A 19,537-nucleotide genomic window follows, 5' to 3' on the forward strand; every position below is an offset into this window, starting at 1 on the left:
ACTTGTCCCCTTCCCGAGGCACAGCCCCAAGCTGTGTGTGGTGGCTGGGAGTCACGGAGTCATGGTGTCTCTCTCTCTCTCTCTCTCACACACACACACACATACCCTGGGACAGGCAGCTGCTTTCTGGACTGCATGACACTAAGATGCTTGTCCACAGGGACCCAGCTCAGACCCCAAGAAGTGCTTGGAGGCCAGGCCAGACTTTTCTGTCATTTATTTTCAATAAATAAGCAGCTCAGATCAATCGGTCACCTTGTCCCTGCAAGCCCCACGAAGTCGGGGAAGGGGGAAACTTTCACAAGGTTAAAAGGAAGGGGCAGGTCGCTGAGAGCGGGGAGGGGAAGTGATGGGCATATAAACAGAAACACGGGAGGGGGAGTAGAAGGGCATAGGCTGGGTCTGTCTGCCTCAGCTCTGGCTGAAGGTGCGTCGCTATCGGGCGGGGAAGGAGAGGCAGAAAGACTGACTGGTTACTTCCTTCTCTCATCTTCTGGGTCTGGAAAGAGAAAGAAGGAATGGAGCAAGTGGGGCAGGAGAGAGGGGGAAGTTCCTTGCAGGCTCCTGGCACACCTGGAGGGTCACCCCGCCCTCATTGCTCCCCTATTCACCTGTGTCCCCAAAACCCACTTCCCCAACCACTGCAGCCTTAGCAGCAGAGACAGCTCAGCGCCCAGTCAGAGCAGCGCCGCGCAGTCCAGCCCAGCCAGCGCTGCACAGCGCACCCCGGCCAACACTGGTGCCCGGCTCGGGTGCAACCCACGGTGGGGGCCATCCAGGAGAGCAGTGCCGACTCCTAGTCAGGCAGCCACTGCCCAACCCCATTCAGAAGCACGATGGGTGGCAGCAGCTGGGTGGCAGCAGCAGCAGCAGTGGCTCCACGTGGAGCTGCGAGCGAGTGACCTTGGGTGTGGAGGGAGTGGGGGGCAGGCGTCAGGCAGAGCAGCTGGGGGCAAGGGCAAGAAGGGGGCAATACCTGTGACATGGATTCAAAGAGATGGAGGAGGGGGAAACAGGTTATCCTATGACCAGAGAGGACAGAGAGACAGCCGTTACCAAGGAAGGGAGGAGGGGAGGCTGGTGTGGAGGCTGAGGAGTGAGGAGGTTTGGGGGTGTCTGCGCCAGGAGCAGATAGAGTGGGGACAACATGTAAGAGGGGCCTGGAGTGCTCCTCCCTGGTGGACACTGGTCCTACAGGGCCAAGAAAGGAAAGGAAGGAAGAGGGTGTGTGGGCACAGCGCGCAGAGGGACTCTGCCCCAGGTTCAAGGGCTCTCGAGGCTCTGAGGGCTCCTTGGAGGGAGAACCTCTTACCCTCCAGATAGTTCCGAGCAATGAACTTGAGGATCTCGTCGAGCCCGATGACTGGAAGTGAGATCTTGAGGACCATGAGCCACTGGTTAACTGTCAAGGCCTGGAGCTTGAAGATCATCTGTGGGGGAGGGGGAGCAGAGAGGAAGGACAAGCATCCCGCTTAGGAGGGGGTGGACAGGGGGCCAGTGGACCTGTGGGGGGAGGGGGAGCAGAGAGGAAGGACAAGCATCCTGCTTAGGAGGGGGTGGAGGGGGCCAGCGGACCCAGCACTGCCCCAATCTGAGCCCACCCTTTTGTTGTTCTCCGCCCTTCTAGCTGTAGCAGTCTCTGCCCTACACAGATACCCTACAGGGGTCAGGGGAAGGTGGCCCCTGGGTAGAAGGAAGCTCACCGGCAAGGGGTCGATGTAGAGGATGAGAAAATGGAGGGACATGGAGAGGCCGATGGAGCCCACCAGCCAGATGTTCACCCATGGTGGCATCCGTATGAGGGACTGGTTCTCAGACAGGCTGCAGGGAAACAACCACGGAGCCAAGAGTGGGAAACACAAGAAGAAAGGAGTGGTGAGGACAGTGGAGGCAGGCCAGGGGGCTCAAGGCAAAGGCAGTGAGCTCTGGGGTAGGTGGCAGGGACGGGGGGCAGCCCCACCTGTTGAGAGCGTTGCACATCTCGATGGTGACCAGCACAGACAAGGCCATGGTCATGGGCTCAGAGGCCTCAAAGACCTCACAGTCCACACCTTCAAAGTGGGCGTTGTCCTCAGTGCACTTCATAAAGTGAGTCTACAGCGGGAGGAGGAGCGGGATACTAAGCCCCATGGTGGCTCTACACAGACCCTCCCGGTTCCCACCCCTCCCATCAGCTCCCCTCCTACCAGCTGGCTGTAGGTGACATGAGGCCCATCCTCTGCATACATGAACCACCAGGCAGCTGCTCCCACGGTAGCTGCACCCACATAGCCTGTCGTAGAAGATGGGAGTCGGGGGTCAGAGCTGGGAGCTGGGAGGTATCAAGCCTCACGTGGCCATGAACAGCTGGTTGAGGATGAGGCCTATCAGGGCCGCTGCACTGGGGGAGCTGGTGTCCTGGAGGGGGCTCAGTTCCCAGGGCTGGGAAGGACTGTGGGGATGTGGGTTACAGCCCAGCCTGCTCACCCCCAATTGCCATATAGCGGAAGAAGAGCCAGCCACTGATGAGGGGTTCCTTTGGGGTGCGTGGGGGGCGGTCCATGATGTCCAGGTCTGGCGGGTTGAAGCCCAGGGCTGTGGCTGGGAGCCCATCTGTCACCAGGTTGACCCACAGCAGCTGCACAGGGATAAGGGCCTCGGGCAGCCCCAAAGCGGCTGTCAGGAAGATGCTGCAGGAAAGGAGGCAGTTGAGCATGGTCCTGCCTCCAGACCTGGGTTGTCCCCACCCAGCACCCAGTCATCCTGGAAGGCCCGCCCTAGCCACTCACCAGACCACCTCGCCCACGTTGGAGGAAATGAGGTAGCGGATGAACTGCTTCATGTTGTTGTAGATGGCGCGGCCCTCCTCCACAGCAGCCACGATGGTGGAGAAATTATCATCTGCCAGCACCATCTCTGAGGCCGTCTTGGCCACGGCGGTGCCGGATCCCATGGCAATGCCGATCTCAGCCTTTTTCAGTGCAGGGGCGTCATTGACGCCATCGCCTGTCTGAGAGGAGAAGGTAGGACTTAGGGTCCCTCTCCACAGCCGCCTTCTGGAAAGCCTTCACAGGACCTGAATCCCTCCAGTCCCGTGCCCCTACCAACAGCTCTCCTGTTTAGCCCCTCCCTCCTGCACCCCCCACTTCCCAAGGTGTTCATCTCCAAGGACGCGAAGAAGACACCCCCAGTGCCACGTCCATGTGGCCCAGCCCAGCAGCCCCCTGTCTTCTCACCATGGCTGTGATCTCGTCGTAGGACTGCAGATATTCCACAATCTTGGACTTGTGGGTGGGCTCCACACGGGCAAAACAGCAGGCACGGCGGCAGGCCTCCCGCTGCTCAGGCAGCGGTAGGTCGTCAAACTCCCGGCCGGTGTAGGCACGTTCTGCCACCTCCTCGTTCTCGCCAAAGATGCCAATTCGTCGGCAGATGGCGATGGCCGTGCCCTTGTTGTCCCCTGTGATCATAATTACTCGGATTCCAGCATCACGGCACAGCTGGATGGAGCCTGTGACCTCCTTGCGGGGTGGGTCCAACATGCCCACCACGCCAACGAAAGTCAGGTCCACCTGGGGAGACAGAGCAGAGCAACAGGGTCAGGGAGGGACTAGGAAAATGAGCCAGGGAGGAAGCTGGCAGAGATGGGAGAAAGGACAGTGAGCTGGATGAAAGCCTGCACCCTGGACTTGCAGTCTCAGGGACCTGATGTTCAAACCTCAGCAGGGCCCCTTGGCTCAGAAGAGGAGTGTTTCCACTCATCTATGTATGTGCGGGCCCCACCAGGGCCAGGCACATCGCAGGCACTCAGACCATGTCTTCAAGGGAAGTACAGGAACTGGAAGTCAGGGGTGGTTTTTGCTTTCACTGTTCCATTCACTTGGTCTACAATGTTGAGCAAATCCCTTTTACCTGCTGGGTCCCAGTCACCTCTATGAAATGAAGGGAGTGGACTGTGGTGCTCCTCAGAGTGCCGACCCACTACAAGATCAGGAGCTAGGCCAGAATGTAGATGAACGTACTGCTTCCTCACTGAGAAGGGCTGGCGTGCTCACTGCACAGATGACGATGCTGCTGGTGCAGGCTCCTCGCCTCACCGCAGACTGGCCCAGACACACATTAGTGTAGCACCAGGCTAGCTGATCTGAAGGCTCTATCAAGCCCTAACACCCTGTGCCCTATAACCCGTGATAAGGAGGGATGGGTTTGACTGACGAAGCAGAGCGTGACAAGGTTGGCAAAGGGAGCAAGGTGGCCGACTGGAAAGCTCATTCCTCATCAACTCTTGGACACCAGGAGGCTGCCACCTGCTCACCTCATACTCTATGAACTTCGCAGAGTCTTCCAGAAACATGTCCTCTCGCTTCGGGGGGGTGTCCCGGGTGGCCAGGGCCAGGCAGCGCAGGGTGTCTCGGCCGGTGCCCCACTCCTTGATCACTGACAAGATCTTCTCCTTCACCGGCCCTGTCATCGGTACCCTGGTTGTGCCAACTCGCACGTAGTTACAGCGATCGATGACCCCCTCAGGGGCACCCTAGGACAGCAGAGCAGCAATCAGAGACCACGGCCTTCCTTCGAAGGCACGGTGAGGGGGCGGAGGTAGGAGAGGGGTTCAGGATTAGGAAGAATCGAGGAGTGAGGCATTTATGATTTCTGACCTTGACAAACATCTTGTTGCCCACAGCAGCCCGGGATTTGGCTGGGGAGCAATAGACAGACATGGACTTTCTGTCTCGGGAGAACTCCAGTGTGAACTCCTTCTTCATTAGCTGGCGGATCACCTGGGAGAGAGGAGATAGGGGAGAGAGACCAGACGTAAGATTGGTGGGAAAAAAGCGATGATGCTACATTTTAAAGGAAAGAGTCTCAGACCCCTTAAAACAGTCAAAAAAGATCTGGAGGTCAAAGTAGACCCCAAGCTGAGTCTGAGGCTAAAGCTAAGTGGTGCCAGCAGTACACATGGAGAGAATTCCAAGGCTAGTGCTGCCACCGTGTTTATACTGCCCAGTTTACAGCACAGCAGAGACAGGATGGCCTAGTGTGGCACCGCCCAATAGAATGTTCAGAGATGATGGCAACGTTCTATAATCTGCACTGTCAAATTCGGTGCAACTGAGCAGTGGCTGCTCCACTTTGGAAACGTGGCTACTGCGACTGATGAACTGAATTTTTGCTTTTATTTCATTTTAATTAATTTACATTTAAATAACCACATATGCTATTGGACCATGATGGCCTAGCTCCTGGCACACAGTACTAAGCATTCCACAAACATGAATGCTGTCTCACCAAAAACATCATGGATATTTCTCCACATTGCTACATCTCTGTATATATTATCACCTGCAATAGTAGTCTACTGTATGGCATTGCTGTAATTTTGTAAAACAAATCCTTTATTGATAGACATTTAGATTGTCTTCAACTTTTTTTGTTATGTTAAGGAAAGCAGCAACAAGCATCTTGCATACAAAACTAACCGTGATGTGGGCAACATAACACCCCAGAGGACCTCAGTGTAGACCAAATCCCAAGCCCCTTGCCACTGAGTTGATTCCAACTCATAAAAACCAAAAAAACCCCACTGCCATTGAGCCGATTCTGACTCACAGCTACCCTGTAATACAAAGTAGAACTGCCAAAGAGCAGCTGGTGGATTCGAACTGCCAACCTTTTGGTTAGCAGCCGCCTTCTTAACTGCTGCTTCACCGTGGTTCAATGTAGACAGCTCAGTAAATATTAACAGAAAGGACTTAGAGAGCAACAGACTCGAATGTGTATGTGTTTATCTAGACAAGAGGGAGCGGAGGAAAAGCTTGTGAAGTAGTCCTTTCCTGTAGGTATGGTAACCATAGATCAGGGCTTGAGATCCAGTGAAAGCAAGTGAACTTCTGGGGACAAACGCATAATAGTTGAAGCTCAGGCTGCCCCAGTAAGGGTCACTTGTGGATTCTGTGCCCAGCTCCGTCCATTTCAACTAGGGTAACAACAGGAAGACATGATCTTGAAATTCATCAAGGGACATTGCAGCAGACAGAGTGGTAGTAGGCATTACTCAGGGTCAGTCTGGCCAAAAAGAGCGGTGGGAGGGCTGTCTGCCTGTGCTGGTTAAGGAGGCCCCCACAAGGGGCACAGACCCTGTTTCTGCCTCCTAAGGTTCCTTGAATTTGTGTGATGTGGGGTGAAGAAGGAATATGGGGCAGGGAGGAGTCCCCAGACTCACCGAGTTGCAGGCATTGGCCCTCTCCACCTTCGAGAGGCTTCTCACATCAGTGTTGAATACATTCATCTTCTCCACCAGGGTGGTAAGGGCCGTCTCAGTGGCCTCACCGACCTTCTCATAGATACCTTTGGTCTGAGATGGGAAGAGGAAATAGGTGCCCTAGCCTCCTAGAGCTTTGCTCCCACCTGTCATACCCATCTTCCACCTAGAACTAAGAGGGAGCAAACTACTCACTTCCCATTGGACCCACCTCCCAGGGTCCCTTCCTCTTGGCCTGTGGAGGAACCCTGGCCCCTGAGCCAATTGGAAGGGGAAGGAGAGGATTCGTTGGAAGTGGGGGGGTGGGGGTTACCTCATTGAAATCCAAGGAGGAGTCATTGCAGAGGGCACAAATGGTGGCCAGCTCCACCAGCCCATCATACTGCCCTGCCCGCACTGGCTTATCATTCTTCAAGCTAGCGGTGGGGTGGGGAGGGAGGAAGGGAAAGAGACAGGTGGAGAAGAACAGGAATGAGATGCAGAGAGCATGAGGGGAACAGTGAGCAGGCGATGCGGTGGGAGAGAGAATAAGGCCAAGGGACGACGTGGAGAGAGAAAGGAAGCCAAAACTAGAGAGAAGGACTGGGGAGAGGTGGAGTGTGGGGGGAAGGGCATGAGGAGCTGGGAGAAGACCTCTGGGGACTTACATCTCTCCTTCTGGAGCATAAGTGGAACCAGTGATGGAGAACTCATTCAGAGCGCAGAAGTCCCCATCTATCTTGTCAACGATAAACATCTGCGGGGGGCAGGGGGAAGGCATGCACACAGATGTCTAACTCCCTGTCCCCGGAAGGCAGTGGTCTGCATGGAGGGGAGGTCCCTGCTATGGGCTAGCCTCCCTACACCCAGCCCTCTGAGCAGACTTCCTGGACTTCCTGCCATGTCCCCTCCCATCTGCCTTTCCTTCTTCTTCCCTCATTTTCTCCCCTGTTTCCTTGCAATCATTTCCATGTTCTCTATTGGTAGCTTTAAAGCAGTACTGCAGGCCATGACTAGGGGCATCTTTGGATTGTCAATACCATAAGGTGTGGCAGGGACTGCAGCTAACTGGAAGGACATGGCTCATCTATGGCTCCAGCCGTTTGTGGCCAGATCTTCCAGTTTTGCAGAAGGAGCTCGAAATTCAGGTTATTTTCCTATGAAATCTCTTGCCTTTTCAAAGTGGGCAATTTACTGTTTTTTGGAACACAGGAAGCCCAACAGGAGGCAAGTTCCACAAGCCTGTAGTCTGGTTCGGAAGCCTCTGCTGTAAGAGGACGTGGAGAATCCATGATGCCTCAGGGGACCAGCCAGCCCTGAAGCCAGAGCGGGTGGATGGGGCTAGGCTTTTCAGTCACGAGAAGAGAAATGGCCCAGGTGTGCTCTAAGATAAAAGGGCTCTGTGGTCACAGGAGTTTGGGAAACTAGAGGTTAGACAAAGTGGAGTCTTCTCCCATTCTAGCTGGCCTTCTCTGAAGTTTTCTACGCCAGCAGGCACTGTGGGTGTCCTCACGGGCCCAGAGCCATCGTTTCTCAGAATATTTGTTTATATTTCACTGGTGTGCTACTTTACAGAACCCTGCTTAGGACAGGAATTCTTTACCTTGGGTCCATGGATGACCCACCCTTCAAGGGGTCTGTGAACTTGAACTCATCTTCATTTTCTCTCTTACCATTTCTTTCCAATTATGAACATGGACAACCGATCACGTTAGTTAGCAAAACCTCTGACTCTGTCCCCAGAATAATCATACTTTCCTACCATTGTTGCAGGTCTCCCAAAATAGCATTTATGCTCACCGCTGCTTCGAATTTATGATAGTTATTACAGCCACTCAAAGAACTTAATATTTGATGCGTTAGAAGTATGTATGTATTAGCAAACCAAAAATTTGTTTTTAAAATATCTTAGTAACTGTATTGCAAACATTGGCTTTCTCTGTAATCCTATGTATTTTTTAAAAAAGAATCCTATGTATTTTATTAAAAAGAATCCTATGTATTTTATTTTGTGCATTTAAAATATTATACTGACAAGAGACCCAGAATGCCAACAGGTCCAAGGCACAGAAATAATTACAAGGCCTGGTTTAGAAAATACCGCTCAAGATTAGCACGGCCAGGCTCCCCAGGTCCCACACGGACTGAACATTCTGGAGGGTAGCCTGGTGCAAAGGAAGGAGCTCTGGAGTCAGACTTGGTTTGAAAGAACTCTGCTACTTATGACCTGCGTGTCTTTGGGCAAGTCACTGAATCTCCCAGAGCCTCAGTTTTCTCCTCTGGAAAATGGGATTGCTGAGCCCTTCCCCTCCTGAGGCTGTTTGAGAATTAAAGATCACACCCAGCAGTGTCTGGTGCACAGAAGGTGGCTCTAGCGAGGGGACTGGCTGGGGTGAAGGGGTCCTCTCTGATCGCTGTCCTTGCTGGCAGGATGGTGCTCTATCTACCCTGTGAGCATTTCCCACGCCAAGAGAAGCTGCCACTGATGAGGGGCACCCTATCCTGGGAAGGCCCATTTCACCCCCAATGCCATCTTCTGAGTAGGCGTGCTGTGCATGTGGCCTGACCTTGCAGACAGACATCTGGTTGGTGGTGAGGGTGCCTGTCTTGTCGGAACAGATGACAGAGGTGCAGCCCAGGGTCTCAACTGAGGGTAAGCTCCTCACAATAGCATTCTTCTTTGCCATCCGGCGGGTCCCCAGGGCCAGGCAGGTGGTGATGACTGCAGGAAGACCTGTGGGGAGGGGGTATAGGGTGAGGGGACAATACAGGAGAGGGAGGGGGTGGGACCCAGTGTGGCCCCCGAAGGCATCAGATCCTAATTCTTAGAACCTGTAAATGCTACTTTATTTGGAAAAAGGCTCTTGGCAGACACGATTAGCAAATAGCAGGAGAAATAGAGGCTGCCATACCTTCTGGGATTGCAGCCACAGCCAGAGCCACAGCAATCTTGAAGTAGTAGATGGCACCACGGATCCAAGAGCCTCCATGGACAGGATCACTGAAGTGGCCAATGTTGATGAGCCAGACGGCCACGCAGATGAGGGAGATAACCTTGGAGAGCTGCTCCCCAAACTCATCCAGCTTCTGCTGCAGAGGGGTCTTGTCCTGTTCTGTGGCAGCCATTTGGTCACGAATCTTCCCAATCTCGGTGTTCACGCCCGTGCTGGCCACAATGCCTAAGGCCTTGCCAGCTGCAATGTTGGTACCCTGGGGAGGTGAAGAAGAGGCACGGAGTCAGGTAAGAGGTGACCTTCATGCCCCATTCCACCACAGGGAGGGCTTCCCATAAGGCCGCCCCTTCAAGGGCCTCATCTCTTCTCATGCTTTGATGTCTCTGCCAAATCAGAGTCTCTGTGGCTGGAGTGCATGATAGCTGGCCCTGGATTGCTCACCGAGAAAAGCATGTTCTTCTTGTCCTGGTTGACAGCTCGGGGGTCAGGAACAGGGTCTGTGTGCTTGATGACAGAGACAGACTCACCTGTAGAGAAGGGCCCCAGGGGTTTTCATATGACATCATGTTCCTTTTCCATACCTCCCACCCCTAACTCCCTCAGGGCAGGGCCTGGTAAGGATCAAGCAATAATCCTGGAGGAAGTCAAAATTCTGGGGGAGGCTGCTGGAGGGAATGAGGAAATCCATTATACTTGGAGGAAAAAGACCTTGATCTGAGTCCCAGATAAACCACTTACAGGTTGTGTGACTTTGGATCACTCAACCTCAATTTGCCCCTCTGTAGAATGAGGACAATAATACGTGCACTTCAGAACAAAATCTTGGTGGAAATGAAATAAGCGAGTATGTGAAAGTACACAGTAAACTGCAAAGCAAGTTTCTGGGAGGGAGCCGTCCCCAGTCCTGGGAGCTTGCCTCCCTCATCCTAATAGCAGGGGCTCCAGGATCAGCCCAGAGCAACCCCAGCCTCACCCTCTTGGATCACAAGGAATGCTCACTGGCTTTTTGCCTTCTCCCTCCCGCTGAAGAAACAGAAGCAGCGTGGTTTTAAGCGCATCAGAACCCTCTGTCTTGTTTGAGAATCTTAGGGTTTCTCATTTGGGGACTTTTGAAGATGTCAAAGGAGACAGAACAGTTCCCTGGGTGCACATGTCCATAGACCCATGTGGAAGGGATGGGTAGATCGGTAGATGGCCACATGGAGAACGGGCATGAATGTCCTGTCCTCTCCCACGCCCCCTTGTGTTTCAGGCGTGAGACAGAGTGGACATGGTTGAGCAATGCTGGCCACCCAGGTTCTCCCTCATCAGATTCTCATCCGCACACCCACTGGATCCATTCTCCCAGGAACCCAGGCCACCAGACCTGTGAGGATGGACTGGTCAACCCGGAGGGTGGTGGATTTGATGGAGAGGATTCGGATATCTGCAGGGACTTTGTCCCCCACTGTGAAGAGAGAGGAAAAGAGGTGGGTCAGCTGGGAAGGGAGTTTCTTCCTGCCTAACTCACACTCTGTCTAACTCACACTCACCCTCCAGGTCTCAGGGAGGTCACCCAGGGCTAGGTGGCTCCACCCTTGGGCTTGAGTCAAATCCTCGGCCTGTTCTCCTGTAGCCCCAGCAAGCATCCCCCGTCTTAACCCTCATACCCACGGCCCCTCTGTGTTGAATGCCTTCCTTCCCTACCTGTGTGGCGTGCTGCCTGGCATGGCACATAGCATATGCTCAATGAATGCATGCAGAGTGACTGAAGGGGAAATCAGAGACACTCCAGCAGAATACTAAGAAACTAAAACTGAGAACACGGAGAGAGAACACAACAAAGAAGGAAACAAGAGTGAAAAATGTGGGCCACGGGGGGCTCAGAGAAAACGGGGTGAGTGGGAGAGAAGTGGTGCAAGGGTACGAAGGTAGAGAATGAAGTGGGAGACAGCACACACGTAGGCAAGCAGGCACACATACACGCATACATTCAGGCACTCAGCACTCACGCACTTACGCACTCAGGGAGCAGAGAAGGGGGAGCCTGAAGGAAACAAGGCACAGAGGGCCAGGAAAAGCAAGACACACTGGAGAGCTGAGAAAGATGGAGGGGGAGGCCAAGAGAAATACCCAGGTGGAGTGGAGTCAATACATGGAATTGTCTTGGGGGTGCCGCTGAAGAGGTAGATGGCCCGCCAAACTTAGAAACCTTTGGAGGAGGCTGGAAACTCTTCCCAGGGCCTCTGCCCAATTCCACCCTGGTCCCAAGGATGGTGCTGGGGACAGGGTTCAATCACTTTCCTTTCCCTCATTTCCTAAGGTTCCTCTTCCTGGGCCAGGGGAAGCGGAAGGAAGAGGGAGGAAGCCAGCGATGGAGTCAGGCGGGACATCCTGTCACCCAAGCCAATGTAATATTTATAGACATTCATGGTCCTGTCTCCAAACTGCTACCACAGCAGGGTGGCCCTGTAATGGGCACAGGGGTCTTCAGCCTGCCCTGCCCTCCCTCTCCGCAAGGTTCCTGTTAAGGTGACTTGAGTGTCTGGTGGAGGAAGGAGGCCTAGAAAGACACACTCCTCCATGCCTGGAGATGTGGGAGGCCAGCGCAGGGCAAATATAAAATCCGCTGAAGGGGGCAGAATCCCAGTAATCTTAGCCACCCAGCCCCCACCCCTCCCTGGTCAGGCATTAAGTGTCCCTTGACTAGAGAGGCGGGGCCCCTCCTTGAGCTCTCCTCCTCCCAGGTCCCGTGCTCTCTGCTGGGGCCTGAGTTTCCCTTACATGGTCGGGGGCTTGCGCCTTCAGCCCCCCTCCTCCCTTCTACTCTCACTCCTTCCCCTTTGAGAGGCCTCAAGGGCACTGAGAGGTCAAGATTTAGAGCTGACCAAGCTTGGGATGTGTGGAAGGAGAGGGAAGCCAGGCCTCCAGAGGGGGGTGGAAACGGGGGCCATTGGCAGACACTGAGTTCCACCTGTTGCTTGCAAGTGCTGGCTGAGAGGAGGGTGAGCAGGGGTCTGCTTGTAGCTTGGGGACAGGACTGGCTGTTCCTGCTGAGACGCTGATGGGGGGAAGGGAAGGGAGCCTGAGGCCAGAATGCCCTGGGATGACCTCCTGAGGAGTCTGAGAAGGAGGGGCAAAGACTTCACCATCCTGCTACTGCTAGATACCAGCCCCCACCACAACACACATGCATCTTTGTCTCCTGGACCGCCCATTCCCATTGCTCACCAGCCACCTCCACAATGTCCCCGGGGACAATGTCCCGAGCCTTGATCCTTTGCACTGCCTTTCGATCAGCCCGGTAGACCTTTCCCATCTCAGGCTCATATTCCTTCAGAGCCTCTATGGCATTCTCTGCATTACGCTCCTGGGGGGCAGGGTGGAGGAGAGGAGTGTCAGCAGGGGACCTCCAGAGGGAATAGGTCATGGACTCAGAGGGGATTGATCAGAGAGGGCTGGGTGGGGGTAGAGATGGAGAGGGAATGAGGGACATTGCAGAGAAGGTAGGGTTATGCAGTTCCAGCTCCTGGCCCAGAGGAGTTGACAAAACTTATACAAGGGTGGGTGTGTATGTGTAAGGAAAGCTGTCACCCATGGCTGAAAATAAGGTCATGCTTCAGGTAGTCGGGCTTGGAGGAGAGAAGAAAGGAAAATCAGAGAAAACCAGAAAGCAGGGACAGGAAAAATAAGGGTGGTAAGATAAGAGGAAGAAGAAAATCGAACTAGCATTTACAGTATGTTATGCAAATAATGCACACGTTATACATTTTTACCAACCACGAAACCCCCCTCGCTATTTTGGCAAGCAAATTATGCCGCGCATTATATGTGTGGGTGTGTTATTTACGTGAGTGAGTTATTTGCAAAAAATAACTATTGGTATTGATTTCCTGCTACATGTCAGGCACAATGCTGGGCACTTGCGTACTCATCATCTTTTTAAATTTCACCACAATCCTGAAGCACAGGATTATGAGTCTCATTTTATGGGGTTCGGAGAGATGAAGGAATTTGCCCAGGGTCACGTAGCCAGCAAGAAACAGTGGGAACTCCAGTCTCCCTTCTCTTTCCAATTCACCTTCCTATTTCCAAATTAGGTGACAGGACCAGAGGACAAAGCAAGTCAGGCAAAGTGATGGAGGACAGGGAGATTGGTGAGGAAAGGCTGGTCTCCTGTTTAGTGTCAGGACTGGGAGTGAGGAGGAGTCAAAACTAACCTGCCAAACCCCCACTATGGCGTTGGCAATGAGGATCAAGAGGATGACGAAGGGTTCAACAAAGGCCGTGACGGTCTCTTCACCTTCCTCAAACCAGGCCAGCACCTGGGGAACAGGGGAACAGGTAAGCAAGCCCCCCAAAAAGGTAAAGAAAGGAAGTGGGGAGATTCCAAAGACTGCAAAGAGATGTGAGAACATGAGTGAGAGCTAATGGGGCAGGGTGTCATGGGGATACTAGAGTCACACATCTGACTGAGGTTCTACACACCTCAGAGACTCATACTCAAGAGTGCACCGCCACCAGCGTTACTCAGTGAGAACAGGCGGGTACAGACATGCACAACTCGGGGATTAACTGGAATGCTTGCAGGTTCCCCTGAGTTGTTGGCTTGTAAACGAAGCTCAGGGGACAACTAGGCCAACTACCCCCACCTCCACATCCATCCCACTAGAGCCAAAACCCATAGGAAAAACCCTGCAGTCCAGTCCTCACAGGCGCCTGGCCCACCCACAGCCCTCCCCCAAAGCCCAGGGTAGCTCCAATTTCACCAGAGGGAGCAGGAGGGGGAGGATAGGGTTACGGGGCCTCCTGTACACACCCCGCCCCAGCTGTTGCTACTGCCCGGCAACAGCCACAGGCAAATGTCAAGGAGCAAATCTGAGAGGGGAGAAGTGAGGCCCTGCCAGCTAGTACTCAGGGGCCTCTACTAAGGAGACCAGAGGGCAGGGGGGCTTTTTTTTTTTTTTTTTTTGCCTCCAGAGCCTTGTCTTCCAGCAGGACTAAGATGTGAAGGAAGAGACCCCAAAACGCAGGATGGACTGCTGCGGGTGGGTGCTGAGAAGTCACACAGGAGGGGCTTGTGGAAACTGGAGGAGAGGTCTCCAGGGCAGGAAAGGTGGAAGGACCTTGAGGATGTAAGGAGTTGGGGAGAGCGGAGAAGAGTAGAGGTAAGGCCAGGTGGGTGAGAAGCGGGGCACCCCAGGAGTTGCAGACCTCATGGGCCGAGGTGGGTGCTAGGCCATGGGAAGGGAAGGGTCTGGGCTTTAGGGCCACATTTGGAGTCACCACCGCACCAGCGACTCCTTCCCGCTTCTGGGGGGGGGGGTCTTCCCCTCGACCAATCAGCGTCAGGAGGGCGGGGCAGGGCGCCAGGATGCCCCGGGATTGGTGGAGCGGCGCGCGGGTCCCGGAGCATGCCGGGAGTAGTAGGCTGTGGGCCCGTGAGCCGCAGCTAGGCTTGGGTTCTGAACCTTCCGGAAGCCTGGCGCTTCAAGGGAGTAACCCAAGCCTTCCAAGCCCTTGAGGCTGCCTGGGTGGCTTAGCTTTAATATTTTGATTGAGGATTTTTTTTTTTTTTACCCGTAAAGGTTAAAATAAAATCTGTCTTCGGGGGGTGGGGGAGGGTGAAGGGGGATGAGAATCAGCATGCCCTTCTCTCCAGCTCTGGTCTGTAAAATAGGACGCTGAGGGCTTGGACTAGAGGACTTGATGATTGGGAGCCCCCCTCACCTCGGCCGCAAGCAGACTCTCTAATACTCCCAACTCACCCCCAGCCAGCCCCCATATGCACTCCCACACTTACAAAGGAAATGCAGGCGGCCAGGAGAAGGATGCGCACCAGGAGGTCTTCAAACTGCTCTATCACCAACTCCCACAGGGACTTTCCTGAGGCGAAAAGGCAAAGGGAGGGCCCCCTGGGGCTAAGATCAAGAGGATGAATGTCTGGGACTCCAGGTGAATGCTGGGGTCCAGGGGCTGAGAGTGCCCTGGATTCAGGCCTGGAGTGGGGAGGTCCTGGGGTGATGGCTAAGCATACCTGCCACCAGACAGAAGGCCTGAGGGAGCTGCCTGGAGTCCAAGAACAGGCTCTTCAAAGTGGTGGCAGTTGTTCAAGGGTTGGATACTTTCAGGAGAAAGTGACTGGAAACTTCTGCCCCCCCATCCACCTGCCAGACTCTTAACTTTGGGGGAGGGATATTTGTCCAAGGAGTGGGTTGGGAGAAGTCAGGGAGAAGGGAGTGGGACACGGAGATGAGGGAAGGTCATTTACTCAGAAATTCCAATAACTTACCTTCCTCAGCAGGGAGCTCTGCCCAGGGAAAAAGAAGAAAAGGAAATATTCATTTGGGGTTCAGCCCAATGACCCCCACACCCAGGACTTTGTGACTAAGACAATCAGGCTACCCAAAGGGCAGCTGAGATTCACCAAGGTCATCCCACAATATTTCACAAAACTCTGAGTCTCAGGGACCCTGTTTTCTCAGTTCTTCTTTCCTCCCGCAGCCATTGGACCATGGCCCAGCTCATCCCTAAGATATCCCAGAGGGAGAGGCTCTGGTGTGTATGTGTGTGTGGAGGAGGGGGAAGGGGACAGGAGGGCATTACCAGCCTTATCAAGGAACACTTACCATTGTGGCCGTACTTCTCCAGGTGCCGCTTAACTTGGTCTGGGGTGAGGCCTGTGGTCTCACTCACCCCAAAATAGGCCAAACATTCCTCCGTGGTCTTGGAGTGTGCAGCCTCCATTGTGCTCCCTTCCTGGGGGCCAGGGGGGCGGTGCGTTCCTTCTGGGGGGGGGTCTCACGTGTGGGGGCCTTCCTCAGTATCCACCTGCCTGTCTGTCTGGGTATCTTGTTTTTTCTCTCCTGCCCCCCACCCCCCCAGGTTTTTCTTCCCTCCACAAAGTTCTCACCCGGTCCCACTTGCAACAGCCGGCCACCCCCCCCAGCCCCCAGCTGGTCCTTATGAGGGAGTAGGGGGGCCAGGTTCCCCCCTCCCCCGGATCAGGGATTGGCTGGCTGAGACTCCAGCAGGAGGGGCTAGAAGAGAGAGAGATTTCTGCTGACAGAGGGGGAACAGTGGGGCTGCAGCCTGAGATGTCACTCATGAGGAAAGCTAAGGTGGCCCCAACCCCAGGGGAGGGGGTAAGGAGAGACTTCACTTTCCGTCTTCTGCTTACTGACCCCTCTCCCAATTGCCTCACCTTCCTCAGTTGCACTGAATTTCCCATCCCCAACATAACCCCTGATTCTTTCCTTATGCCCTTCTACTCTCAGGCCTTCACCTTTCATTCTCTTCACACCCTCCTTCCCTTCTTGCCCATCCTAGCCTGTTTCCACAGCCATAGTCTCCTTCTTCACTTAGTTTGTTGAAAGGGCAGCAGACACCCCAGGCCTTCTAGGCACTGAAGAGGGGGAGATCATCTTTTGGGGATAAGGGGAAATAGGGAAGGGAGAGGGGTCAAGTGGACAGGGCCGAAGATGGTAACCCTACCCTAGGGAGGGGTTGCTGCAGCCATCAACAAGGGATTTAGTGTCCAGGCCCTGGTGAGCAAAGCCAGGACTGCCTGTCTCTCCCCTCAAACACTCCCTCCTCCTTTCACTTTAACTCAGCCTCCAGGAACACAGCCTTCAGGGCCTCCCCATCTCTGACAGGGAATCCCCCCGCCCCCGGCAAAATGGGATACCCAGGCAGCTGGGTAATCCAAGAGGCTGTAGAATGTGCTGATGGCAGAGGGGGAGAGATAAACGTTTCAGCATGGGGGCGGGGGTCACCCCAAGTCATCCCACACTGCTCTCTTCACCTAAGGGTTTACATAGCAGCTCCAGACGGTGTGTAGTCTTCACTCCATTCTGGCCCTGATGGTATCAGGCATATCACACTGAAAGAGGCATCCGGGAAGGGGGCCTGGGAAGCTGAATAAAGCAGGGTCTCCAAGGAATGGGGAAAGGGTCAGATTTATGGGGACAGGTCTAGGGGAAATAAGGAAAAAACAGAGCGGGGGGAGGGAAGGGCAGAGAGACAGGACAGTGGGGGTGAGGGAAGTCAGAGGAGCAGTGGGGAAAAGGGGCAGCAGAGAGCTGGCCTGCAGTAGCCAGGGCGGCGGGGGCCAGGGGCTGGGTGCAAAGCCACAAGTCGCTGAGCGGCTGGCCATGGTGTCAGCTTCCTCAGAGAGGCAGCTGCTCTGAGCCGCCCCCCCCACCCTCACTGCAGCGTGGGGGCGTCTTTTGGTGGTCACCAGGGCAGCTGCTGGGGGAGCAAAACGGAGGGTACCATGGAGTAGGGGCAGTGGCGGGTAGGATGGCAGAGTGTTCAATGAGAGCAATGGTGAGAAGGTCAGTGAGGGGAAGGAGCCATGTGACCCTGGGATCAAGTCCTTCCTTTGTCTAGACCTCTGTTACCTGAAATCAGCAGTGATGGGTATGGGCCACTGAAAGGGTTCTTAACACTGCTTCTAGGTCTGAGCCGAGAACAACCTAGGGAAATAGTGGGGCAAAGGGAAGGAAAGCCCCCAGTTTTGGAGGGTGGGGGTGGCCAGCACGGGTGGATGGAACTTAAGGATTTAGCCCCCAGACTCATCTCTTCTTCTGTCTGTACTTGGGGAATGGGCAGTCTCCTGGGTGAGTTGAGGACATGGTGCTCTGTCCCTCCCCCTTTTTACAGCTCCCACAAACCCCTCCCTATGTGAAGCAGAGTCCTGCTGTGACCTGAGGGATAGGGTGAGGGGACTCAGACAATAAGGCAGGACGTGAGTGTTGAGGTCACATTAACAGGCACCTCCACCTGACCCCAGGTTCCTCCATCTGCCCCAGCACCCACCTTTTCAGGCCAGAGTCAGGCTCAACATCTACCAAACCTTTGGCACTGGCTGGCTTCCTCCCACCACCACCTGGACAAGTGACAGGGGTCACTGTCTTAATGGAGCAGGAATACCCAAACATGGAGAAGTGGGTAAGACAGGACAGATGGGCAGCTTCAAGAGGGTCCACAGCATGAGCTGAGGAAAGGTGGCCGGCTTTACAGGGCTCCTGCTCACAGGGCCCTTTAGGGTTATTCATTTCTACCTCCACCAACTTCCCTCCCAGAAAGGGAAAGCCACCAGCCAAGAGCTGCAGAAGGGTCATCATCAGGGAGGCAGGTCATGTGACTGGGATGGAAGAAGGTTGAGCCATGAGGTGCTCTCTGGTATCCCTTCCAACTGCGGGTCTCCAAGCCTAACAAACCCAGAGTTAGGTGTTCGACCTCTCTTACCTGAGAGCTGAAGCTGAAGCTGGGAGGGTGGGAGAAGCCCTAGTTCTGAAGGACATGGAGATAGAGCCTGGACTGCGGGCCAATTTCTGACCAGTTCTGAGCCTGGTTTAACCATCTGTAAAGAAAGGCTTAAAGGGAAAGTCTCTTGGGCCCTTCCATCTAAAACATGCAAGCCATTGGGGTGTCCTGGGAAGGCAAGTCCCTGAAGGCTAGCAGGGTTGGGGCAGGGGAAGGGGTGGGAGGACCAGTTGCTTCTAGATTAGAAAAGGATCAGGTCCTGCTTACTCTGGGGTGCCACAGCCTTCACTTGCCATCCCACTTTGAAAACACAGCCCCCCGATTCCCAAACCATCCCTCCCTTCTGAAGACCAATTCTATCTCCAGTCTTCCAAGGCCAAGGTTTGGGGGAGCCCCAGGGATTAGATAAGTCAGGGAGAGCCAGCAGCCTTGCCCTGCTAGCCTTGAGCCTGGGTGGCCTGTGTGCTCAGCTGTCTCCTGTCCATCTCCCGACAGGACATGACGCCCAGAATAGCAAGGTCGTGAGCATGGGTAGGGCCTCCTGGAGGTGGGGGCAGAGGCTGAGGGGTATAAGGGAGTACAGGCTCCTCTGCCTGAGATGGCAAGTAAAGGGTGGAATGTAAGAGACAGAGCTGGATGGAGGTGGAAAGGACCAATCAACGGGTGGGATTCTTTAGACCCTGGCCCCACCACATTGGAACCTACCACACCCAGAGCTGGGAAGCCCAGGGGTGCCCTCTGTGGGGGGCACAGCCACAGTTCAGTAAGACCGATTTAGAGAGTAAAGCTTATGTATAATGGGGGGCAAAGGAGTAGGAGGCGTGGCAGGGAGGTGTTGCCAACTCGATGCCCACAAGACAGGCAGGCATGTGTGTGAAGTGGCCTGGTGGAGATGGAGCGGATGTAGACGTGGTCCCCATATGGCTGGATCTTCTGATTTTCAAGAGAAACCAGTAACCCAAACTTAAAGGTGAAATTCACATGGAAACATTATCCTGGCCAAACAAATCATGTGGGTAGCTCTAACACAGATGAAAGCTTGTATTTTACAGATGAGGAAACTGAGGCCCGGACCGGCGACACTGCACGCAGGTCACACACAGCAAGTGAGAGG

The 19,537-nt window shown here is 54.4% G+C and overlaps 1 protein-coding gene across 1 annotated transcript; it reads right to left on the reverse strand.

Moving 5' to 3' along the window:
• Positions 1-239: 239 nt before the first annotated feature.
• Positions 240-15,964, reverse strand: ATP2A1 (ATPase sarcoplasmic/endoplasmic reticulum Ca2+ transporting 1). Its single transcript, XM_003418832.4, has 22 exons — positions 15,783-15,964; positions 15,446-15,463; positions 14,957-15,039; positions 13,374-13,478; positions 12,385-12,523; positions 10,541-10,621; positions 9,616-9,701; positions 9,133-9,430; positions 8,788-8,954; positions 6,889-6,977; positions 6,555-6,657; positions 6,203-6,334; positions 4,638-4,760; positions 4,295-4,513; positions 3,216-3,551; positions 2,769-2,989; positions 2,467-2,669; positions 2,187-2,272; positions 1,961-2,094; positions 1,704-1,821; positions 1,313-1,430; positions 240-499 (listed from the first exon to the last, which is right to left on the reverse strand). Exons 1-22 carry the CDS (start codon positions 15,898-15,900, stop codon positions 474-476), a joined length of 3,003 nt encoding a protein of 1,000 aa, XP_003418880.1. The 5' UTR covers positions 15,901-15,964; the 3' UTR covers positions 240-473.
• Between the last annotated feature and the right edge of the window lie 3,573 nt (positions 15,965-19,537).

Source organism: Loxodonta africana, chromosome 12 (assembly GCF_030014295.1).
Source record: "Loxodonta africana isolate mLoxAfr1 chromosome 12, mLoxAfr1.hap2, whole genome shotgun sequence".
Classification (NCBI taxonomy): Eukaryota; Metazoa; Chordata; class Mammalia; order Proboscidea; family Elephantidae; genus Loxodonta; species Loxodonta africana.